At 33.9% G+C, this 10,909-nt stretch overlaps 1 protein-coding gene and 3 pseudogenes across 1 annotated transcript; all 4 read right to left on the bottom strand.

Annotated features, from left to right (window-relative positions):
* Positions 1 to 623: 623 nt before the first annotated feature.
* Positions 624 to 1,077, bottom strand: LOC112083957 (annotated as a pseudogene).
* A 62-nt stretch (positions 1,078 to 1,139) lies between these two features.
* On the bottom strand, positions 1,140 to 2,368 carry LOC112083958 (annotated as a pseudogene).
* Positions 2,369 to 3,029: 661 nt separating this feature from the next.
* LOC112084245 lies at positions 3,030 to 3,138 on the bottom strand (annotated as a pseudogene).
* Positions 3,139 to 3,595: 457 nt separating this feature from the next.
* LOC18991912 (primary amine oxidase 2) lies at positions 3,596 to 8,216 on the bottom strand. The gene is made up of 5 exons (XM_006415250.2): positions 7,331 to 8,216; positions 6,353 to 6,737; positions 6,137 to 6,250; positions 4,087 to 4,631; positions 3,596 to 3,800 (listed from the first exon to the last, which is right to left on the bottom strand). Exons 1-5 carry the CDS (start codon positions 8,119 to 8,121, stop codon positions 3,596 to 3,598), a joined length of 2,040 nt encoding a protein of 679 aa, XP_006415313.1. The 5' UTR covers positions 8,122 to 8,216.
* Between the last annotated feature and the right edge of the window lie 2,693 nt (positions 8,217 to 10,909).

The following is a 10,909-nucleotide window of genomic DNA, read 5'->3' on the forward strand; positions in this document are numbered from 1 at the left end:
TAAGTGATCTCGGAAATGGATAGAAACGTTATTTTAGTTTGATAGATATTACGGGACCAAAAGGAGTCATAGACATGGGAATTCTTATCTATGCATCAGTTGCATCCGTGTGTAATCGCCGGAGACGAAGGCTTAGGGTGGACATTTTGAACAAGCACAGCAAATAATGCGAGAATATGAAGCATAGGATATTGGTCTTTGGAATAACGAAAAATAAGAAGATAAATACAAACCCGTATTTGATACTAGAAGCACTTGGATGCATCTCATATGGTGGATTGGGACAAAAGGATGTGCTTCATTCATTCAACTCCAAAATATTTTCTATTTACATCGTTATTGATCCACAGTCTTAAAGGAGAATATATCTTAACGTGTCGTATAAGAGCAGAGCCGTTCCCAGAGATACGAAGTCCGTAAGCGAATATTTAAAAGGCTCTCATCGTATTAAAACTATATAAAATCAATCCAAATTGTATTGAATAAATAATAACTATCATCGTCTCAATCCGAATAAAACCAATAATAAAAACATAATAAAAAAGGATAACAAAACTTAAAACATAATTTTTCTTCCCTTCTTTGCAACGAACTCATTAACCAACTTTTCAAAGTCAACACTTTTAACCAACTCCCTTTCGATAGACAAGATAGCCAAGCCACTCAATCTCTCCTGCGACATACTCGAACGAAGAAATGACTTTATCAACTTCAACTTTGAAAAACTTCTTTCAGCAGATGCAACTGAAACTGGAATCGTCAATAATATTCGATAAGCGATCCATGAGTTTGGATACATATGATCAACGTTCTTCAGAAAGTCTAAGATTTGAATGGGCCTCTTAGTAAAACCTGGTATAGCTTCTCTTAACATTTTTAATTCATAAAAGAGATCATTACCAACAACATCTGAATGCTTCTCATGTGTTAGATAATCTTCAAGTTTGGTACAAGAAGCCATCAAAGTATCATCTTCGCTGACCGCAATTTTGAGACATCAAACAAAAAGCCAAATATTTCTTCATACCTCTGAAATTGTTCAAATCTCGTCTTAAGGGAGTAAAGTGCTTGATCCATAATCTGGATGAAATAGTCAATTCTAAAGCTCTCCTCTGGTGATAATACCACATTTTCTTCGTCTATCTGAGATTTCTCACCATAATGCTGTTTTCTTCTAATGATCCGCTTTGATTTTTTTGGAAATACAGCCTCAATCTCCATAGAATTTGCAATCTTTGTAGCTTCCAACTTTGCTTGCTCGAAACCTGAATTTCTGTACTTTTCAAAATAAGAAACCAGCCCCTTCAATTGTGAGATAGCAATATCAATATCCATGTCTTCTGATTGCAAAATCTTACTGACAATGTTCACAGCAAAAAGAAGATTATACCAAATGACCATGGAAACCAAGAACTCAAAACTTCCAATTCCATGTGTTTCACTTGTTGCAAGACACTCAGCATCGCTCTACTCTTGCGGATCATCACTATTCTCAGCAATGTAAACTAAAGCTTCCATAAGTTTAGGAGTTTGAAATCGTATTGCTTTAACACTTTCAACATGACTTTCCCATCGAGTCTGAGACAAAGGCTTGAGTGTTAGGCCTCCCACCCTATCTTCTAATATTTTCCACCGCTTATTAGAAGCTGCAAAGAAGCAATAAGTTCGTTGAATGATTCCAAAAAACGAAATTGCCTTTGAAGAAGTGCTTGCCATATCACAAAGAGCAAGATTAAGATTGTGACAACCACAAGGTGTATAAAAGGCCCTTGGATTAATCTCAAGTAATCTTTTTTGCACTCCTTTGTGTTTTCCCTTCATATTAGAGCCATTATCGTAGCCTTGCCCCCTCACATCTTCGACTTTCAAATCAAAAGCAACTAACATATCTTGAAGTTCAGAAAAAAGCCCTTCTCCAGTAGTATCATCAACTTTCAAGAATGTTAAGAAAAATCTTCGACCTTAGGTGAACTGGCTGAAACATCTACACACCGAATGACAACAGTCATTTGTTCATGATGGCTAATATCTGGAGTACAATCAAGAATGACAGAAAAAAACTTTGCACCCTGGATTTTCTTGATAATTGTTGCTTTAATATCATTAGATAACAAAGCAATCAACTCATTTTGAATTTTGTTGCTCAGATAATGATAACGAGTTTCACCTTCTTTAACCTTCTAAGATGCTCAATCATCACAGGATCAAAATCAGCAAGCATCTCGATAAAACTTAAAAAGTTCCCATTGCCATCTTCTCCAATCTTTTCATTGCTTCCACGAAATGCTAGATTTTGTTTAGCAAGTGTCTTGACAACAGAAATTATTCTAAGTAATACCTGCCTCCAATGAACTCTCTCTTTATTCATTTCATCTTGAGCATACTTATCAATGGTCTGATTTTTCTGTAGCCGAAACTCTAATTCCACCCATTGTTTCATGCATACAATGTGTTCTCGACCAGATTCATGTTCTTTAAGCCTTTTCAAAATATTTCTCCAATCGCTGAATCCTGTAGATGCCAATTGACCATTGTCACGATCTTTGAATAGCTTGCAACAAAAACAAAAAATTTTGTCCAATGATTTTGAGTAAACTAGCCAACGCCGGTCTTGTTGTTTTCCATCACTCATTTCTCTTGTGTAATAAATATGTGAGAAATGCCTCTTAACTCTGTTTTTTGGAAATTTATAATCAATGGGTAGTCTTTTTGCCGGTCCTTGAACAACCATAAAATCTTTCCATTCATTCCATCCTTTTTTTATGCTTTTCCAGTTTCCAGGATCATACATATCCACAACTCCACAATGCTCCATCATATCATCCTCTTTTTCACATTCATTCTTATCCTCATCCTCATCTTCTATTTCTTTTAAAACCTCTTCATTTACTGCATCCTCTTTTTCATTCAAATTCTCCTCATCCACTGTATTCACATCGTCTTTCTCATTTAAGTCCACTTAACGGTTTTTTTAAGCTGTTCGAAGACATCTGAAAAAAAAAAGTTACAAAAAATTAGCAAAAGAAACAAAAATATGATAGAGTTAATATTGTGTGAGCCAATAGCCCATATATCAGATATTAAACTGATAAAAATAGATACTACATTTTATCTTAGCCTAAAGGCCAAGAAAGGTATAAAAATTATAATACCTAAATCTTTAAATTAAATCTCACCTTTTCCAAAATAGGAAAAAAATATAGAGATTATTGTAAATAGAGAAAAGAAATTATTGTATCTTATTCCAAATAATGAGAGGTATTTATAGTCAAGTCCAGAGTTAGTTATACTAACATTTTACCAATGTGGGAATTTTTTTTAAAAAAAGTTAAAAGGCATCGTGTATGTTAAGCAGCCATTATACTACCATTAATTATTACCTAATTTTTTATTACTTAAACATTAGGGTTTAATCAATTTTTGGGCCTTCGAATTTTTCCATAAAATTTTGGCCCATAGGCCAATGCTTCTTTTCTCTTCACTTAGGCACGAGCCTGTATAAGAGCATGTGCATTAGTGATCTCCTTAGTGGGGATCATGTAGATCAAATGATGTCAATCAAATTCATCACGGATACTTTTAAGTTAGCTATTATTCAATTTTTGGGAATGCATTTTTCAGCATTGGTGAGCTTAATGGGTTTGCTCTTGAGCACTGGATTTTGCTCGAAAAAGTTGGTTGGTCGGAGTTCAAACCCACCAGACAGAGTAGGCATCGTCGGAAAATCCTCTTGGCTTGGGACGTGGTGGAATCCGACGGTGTACCACATCACTATATCTTTGTTCTCTATTTCTCTATTCCTGTCACATTCAGCTACATACTTTTAGCCCCAAAAAATTAATTGTACATATTCATTTGTCTTTTAAATACAAAATGATACATATAACTTGACAAAAAAAAAAATCTTCTCTCTATCGTTGTAAATGATACTCTTTCTCTTTCAGCTCATGTTTTAACTGAACTTTGGAATATATTTGTTGATTTAAAGGTTAATACTGTATAGTCTTAGTCTGTATATATATAACTATTAAAATCATGCAACATAATAAAATATAATTAAAAATTGTATAGAGATAAGATGTATACCTTTGAGACCACACGGCTAATGTATCATCGCCATGGCTCTGGTCGGCGTACAAACCGCCTGCCCAAACCTCCGACCTATTATACAGCGTGATCCACACGTTATAATTGGTGAATGCAGCGCGGATCTGTGGGTAATCATCTTGGGCCAGAAGTGGGCCTGTAGCTGCCCCAGAAAGTATACGGTATCCAGCTTCATTGCCATGCTTAGTTTTTCGGTTAGGGTTAACCACGACTAGCTCCTCAGCCTTTAATCCTAGTTTCACCCGAGCCTCCGCTTCGGTCTTGGCCGTCTTGGGCCTGGTCGTCCAATAGCTTTTTCTTGGAGTGTTAACAGATTTTGCGGTTCTTTTGGTCACGAGTTCGTTACGGACAAAAGAATTTTGGGTACCGTCGATGTCAAGATCGAGACGAAATGTTACAAAATGGTCGTGGTTGACTCCAACAGTATTGTCGGTAACAATTGTCCCCTGGATGTCCTCTTCTCCAATCTCTGATTTGTGAATATATTCCACCGGTTTAACTTCTAGAACACCGGTTAAGCCGACCTAGGGATATTAAATATAGTTTACTTAGAGCATTTTGAGTTAATGGAAATCCAAACTGAAATCTAGTACATACACAAGACATGATCAATAATTATTTTTTGTATCACATTGTGATAACAAAATTGAATAAACCGAATTTTAAATTTGTTATATAAAAAAGATGTTTTTTTTTATATAAAAAAATATGTTTTATGTGGAATGATTGTATCACTTGAAAGATTACTTCTTAGCCGACCAAAAAAATTTCATATTTCTATTGGTTAAATATTGTTTTAACCAAAATGGAACCAACCGAAACTTACCGTACCAGTATATATGTTGGGCCGAAATTTTAAGCCCATTAAAGTTGAAAAGGAAATGGTGAAGAGAGGAAATGGGATTTGTCCCACATCGACTATTCAGGGAAAAATGCTCTAGTAGATATTAAGAGCTGTTTCATACATATTCGAATAATATGTGAGAGATAAAAGGAAGTTTCACGCGCGCGCCGCCACCCCCAAGCGGTGCTGGATGCAGATTGTGTTGGTCGAATGGGCCTATGGCAAATATTTATTTTGGGCCATATTTTTAGGAGCGTCTGGTCAACGATTTTAGGTTAACTTTCTGTATTATGTTTTTGATTCAGTCAAAAGAATATTGGATATTCATTATCCCTACAAAAACGTAACAGATTGTGATTAATCACAGATTGCTGATTTTTCGCCTTTGACTACGCTAAATTTATGGCCGTGATTCGTGTTAACTTACAGATTTTTTGGGATTTTTGGAGACTGCTCAAGTATCTTCCTCCGCTATATATATGACCTCTTCTCTCATTTTTCAGACCTTGCACCTCTCATTCTCTTCTTAGAAATTTTCGCATTAGTCTCTCTCCCTCTCTTTCTTTATTTTTCGAAAATATAGTAGAACTAGTTCGTTTAGATCCATGTTTCTTAGTGCTATTGAAAACGGATAAGTTTGGTTGTATCCTGCGACTCTTGGATCACAATAATCCGTTGCACTACATGCGATTCAAAGAGTTAAGGAAAGAGATCATAGTCTCACCTCTACCGTTTCTCTTTTCCTTATCGTTTATTTTCTAAAACTCATATTTCAATTGCTATTTCGTAGTGTTTAATATTTTTGGTCCTACAATATATTTCTATTGTTTACCGAATGAAGCAAGAAAACTAAACTGCATTCCCCAAAAGAAAAAAAAAACTAAACTGAATGATTGGAATGAATGGCCAATATGTAACGAAGTAAAAATTTTGGCACAAAAAAAAAAAAAACAAAAGAAATACCATGTAACGAAGCAAAAGTCGAGAATTCGGATCTTATGGATGTGGTTGGATCATGATTTGATTTTTTTGTCATGTTCCTTTTTTTTAACCTGATCTTCTTTTTGTCATCGTTCAATTATGATTTACGTTATCCATGTTGGTAGTGTACTAGTATCTAATGAACAAACGAATAATGCATAGTAGTCATATACAATAGACAAGGGCGAGATAGGAGTGTTTTACCCCTATTTTGATGGAACCACTAGGCTTGAACTCATAGTCAACTATGTAGTCGTAGTTCCCCACGGTCGTCACGATTCGGGCTATTAGACTTACGTCCGGTCTAACCTCAGTAATCTGCATCCAACATCATATATTTTAATATAAATCATGTATTATATCATACTATATATATAATGTTGTGTTATTATATAACATCATAAATATATGTTTAATTACTTCTAAGTTTGGGATCTCAGCTTCTGTATGTCTCCACATGATGTCTCCAGCATATTTCTCAAAAATGCACATAACATTAGGGATTTTCGTGGGAGTTCCATATTGACCCGCAAAAATTCCATCCATAAACACCGCACCTGCTGGACAATCGGTGTACGGTTTAAGGGACACGGCACATTTACCGCAACCGAAATCCCCACAATCAAAATAGGTAGCAAAATACCAATCATCACTTGGATCCATGTAAGGTATGAATATCTCTGACAAATGGCCTTTGTATAGAACTTGCCGGTATTTGTTCACGTCCATGTCAAAAATGGATGCAAGAGAGATTATGATACCAGCTCGAACGTCAAACGACAAATGGAATTCCCAATTTGCCCATCTATTTACCACCATAGGTTGTATGAAATTATTATGAAAGTAGTAAAATAAGTTGTATGAAAGTAAAAGGTGGTGAAAGTATTACATAAAATCATAGATCGAGTTCTGAAAAAAATGAATTAAAACAGTCAAATATCATGAAAAACTAGAGTATAAGTATGATATCTAAAGTATCTAAGTGGGGATAGGAGGAAATAAAAGTTTGGAATCACGTAAATTTTAGAACCACACATGAAAGAAAACAATAGAGTTAGGATATATATTCCAAATAGAAAAGTCTGAGACAAACTTATTGTATATGGATCCTCAACTCACAGAACTTTCAAATTTAATTTTCATTTTCTTTCTGACAACACATGTTTAAGATGGAAAAAAAATGAGAACGAAAAAAAAAAAAACAAAATTTTACCCCAAAAAAATTCAGGGAACTTGACTCTTTATGATGACACTTGACAGCTTTTAAAATTTTAATTTTCATATATAACATAATTATGTTGGCAAAATCTGATCTATAACGGTGTTTGTGGTGAACGAGAGAGAGAGAGAGAGAAAGAGAACCATAAGTGATAAGCCATAACTGTGTATCATATTTACCTCACGATGTGTCCATCGACGTTAAATCCTGGACCGTCCGGTTGCAAAACGACGGCATTTTGGAGCGTCGGTCCAAACGGCGGCTTAAGCTTTGATAAACGGTACTCCTTTCCGTTAGCCTTAGGCATAGTAACAGTTAACCTATCCTTAAACTCCGTTACCTTCATCACGTCAAGATTAACGAGTATCGTCATTCCTTCAATAGGTCTAAGATACATATTAACGCTGCCGTCAAGATAAAACGGCAACATTCTAACAACTCTCTCTGTCTCGGCCTCACTCTCACCGTACCATCCGATCGTTGACGTCGTGAACACAATCTCCGAAACGTTTAAGCCGCGTTTCGTGACCGCGTCATGAAACGGCTTGAACTTGAAAACAAGCTCGATGGCTGCTTCTTGCTCATAGCTTGAGAGCATAGGGTAACCATTGCCTACGTGGATCTTGTCCGAGACAATGGCTCGAGAGGAAAAGTCAACGACGATCTCTCGGGACTTTCCGTTGTCTCTAGCGATGACGAAGGCCTGACGTGGCGGTGGTTTGACGGTGTGGTTCACTGATGAGTGCCACGACAAGACTAGAGATTTGTCGGGTTCGTTAAGACCAACGTATTGAAAAGTAAACTTATGGTTCGGACCAATAGGATATGATTTGTTGATGATGGTTCGTACGAGTTTGAGTTCGGTCTCGGTCAAGGGATCGAATGGGTGACCCGGTGGAGCCGATCTTGACGATGAACTTGCGAAAATGAAAGAGACGAAGATGAAAATGGTGAAGTGAAGTGGAGTCATAGTGTTCTTGGTGAACTATTTATTGTTTTATTTGATGAACTTGGTTTATGCTCAAACTTTTTAGGCATTTATGTATCCTTAGTGAGATTGAAGTTACGGAAACTAGGACAAATAACCAATAGAAATTTGTAAAGTAACCTTTAAAAAATTGACTATGACATTTTGTGTTTACCTTCTCTCATTATTTTTCTTCTTTGTTCTTCATTTTTTTTTACCTTTCATTTTATTTGTTTATGAAAATATAATGATTCACTTGAGATCAGACTGAAAAAATTGTAGAGTTTATTTTCTAATTTTGATACTTATATAAGTCATTTTTGGGATATTTAGAGTCCATGAGGCTGCTTGGTATAAACTTGAAGGCTTTCACTGAATTTAATAGTTTTTAAAATCCATAATTATCCAAGCACACCCTTTAAGTGTTTTCAAGTCCTAAATACCTCCTAAAATTTCTCATAGCATAACCTCCTTCTTGTTCATGCGCGACTTTTATTTTTAAGAATTTGTGGTAGATAACAACGTTACTATTCATAATTTGCTACATAGGAAAAACTACTATTCAAGTACTATTCAAGTACTGTAGAATTTTCTTTAATACATTTCTACCCTTATACACCCATATATATTGTTCTCTCTCTTACTCTCTCGCCTTTCTCTTTTTTTCCTATACTACAATTTGAAGTCTAAACAACAACGACGGAAACAACAGTTCATCTCACTCTCTCTCATCTATCTCTTTTTTTCCTGTACTCAAATATTCCAATGCCTCTGCTCAACTATTGTTCTATGTGCTCTAATGGTGTAAAAGACTGTTTTTTTAACTTCTGCAATATGAGTTTATTCTAGTTTAATTTCAATTTCTCCAAGAAAACTATAAAAATTGATCTTATCTAAATCAAAGTTATTTTAATTTCGTCTCTTCTCTTAAATTATGTATCTGCTTACGTAAATTAAAAATTATCTTTCTTCTCTAAAATTATAGATCTGAGACTGTGAGAGAGATTGTTGAAGACGGAGATCTCAATGAATTCTGTTGGAAAAATATTAATTTGAAAGTTAACAATCAACAATTTCATTACTCCGTTAAATAACATATTAGAGATATTTTTAAATGTTAATACCATCCAATAAATATTTTAACATATCCAAATAATATATAGCTGGATGATATATGATGGTTATATTTGAATCTGAAAGCTGCACACACTCCAAATTATCTTTGAATTTTGAATTAAGTTATTAAAATGAGTGTTAGATTGCTAATATATTTTATAGAGGATTACAATTTATTTACTATACCATATAAATATTTTGATATATCTCTAATATACTACTTAACATGTTAACTATATTATTACATAATATAGATTTAAATTAATATTCGATAAGCCAAATATAGCAACTGAAATTAAACACTCTAAGAAATTATATAGTTTTATAATATGTTATGTAATTGTATAACTTATATGTTAACATGTATTAGATTATAAGAGCGCGCTAAAGAATTATTTAGACTGCTAAAGTTTAATGTAGCTGTATAACATATATGTTAACATGTTCTGATATAATCAGTTAACGAACCAAATATAGCAATTCAGATGTGTCAAATAATGCAAAAATCTTTTTTATTTTTATTTTTAAGAATGCAGAAACTTATAATGCTAACAAAATATGTAGTTTGATAAAAAGTTATGTAATTGTATAACTTATTTGTTAAGTAAAGAAGAATGATGAGAGAGAAATTCCATTAAAAAATACTCGTTACAAAAGAAGAAAAGGGTAAAGAGTAATAACATTCTCGACAGTGTAGGACCAATGTCACACCAATTTACTGTTTTTCCTATTTTGCCAATTTTGAACAGTATTATGATTTTCTAGCAAATTAACTCTTTATTTTTAAATTAACAAAATATGCCTTTTTTTAAAGTGTCAATTTTATTTTTAAAAGCTAAAGTTTATAAAGTCCCTCTTTTAAAGTGACTGTAAGAAGTCACATGTTCATATAAATATGATCGGTTGCTACATAAGCTCTAAAATTATATGGTTGCATTTGCATATGCCAACTCAGTTCAAAATGACAAAAATATAATTTGCTATTCCTATCTAGGTTTATTCTATTATACATAGATAGACACTTATTAATTGTTGTTTCAAATCTGGAGTATAGCAATCATTTTATTGTTTCTCATGTATTAATAGTTTATTGATGAAATATCAAATATTGTACAGTAAGATTATATACATTCGCATGCAGAACAGCGTGTGCGTCTACATTTAGAATTCTTTCTGTATCGATGCTATTTTGTCAAAAAAAAAATGTTCCATATTGTATGTGAAATAGAGATAGACCGCTGGTGTGAATAGAAAATAAAATAGAAAATGTTTTCAAATAAAATAGTTGTCGTATGAACCTTCTATCCTTGTTATATCAGAGTAACTGAGTAACACAAAAAGGAATTTATAACTTCTATTAACATTCAGATTGATTTCTATCAACATAAACACATAAGGGAGTAAATTAATTCAAGTTGACTTGCTAGAGCATAGCTTCAATATCTTGTTGTTTTGTTAGATTGCAAGAGGTGTAGCTTGTGGGAAATTGAACTGTTGCTTTGATGGTATATTCTTTTCGATAGAATTGTAGACAAAAAAAAAAGAAAGAATTGTTGTCTCGGTTGGAATGGACTTCTTTCTTGCGTGTTCTGCTGAATACATAGATATGGGTTTTTGGAGTTTTGACATTGGTGTTTGATAATAGAAATTCGATGGTTCCCATATTTTGGTTGAA

The sequence above is a fragment of the Eutrema salsugineum genome, unplaced genomic scaffold (genome assembly GCF_000478725.1).
Source record: "Eutrema salsugineum unplaced genomic scaffold, Eutsalg1_0 scaffold_5, whole genome shotgun sequence".
Classification (NCBI taxonomy): domain Eukaryota; kingdom Viridiplantae; phylum Streptophyta; class Magnoliopsida; order Brassicales; family Brassicaceae; genus Eutrema; species Eutrema salsugineum.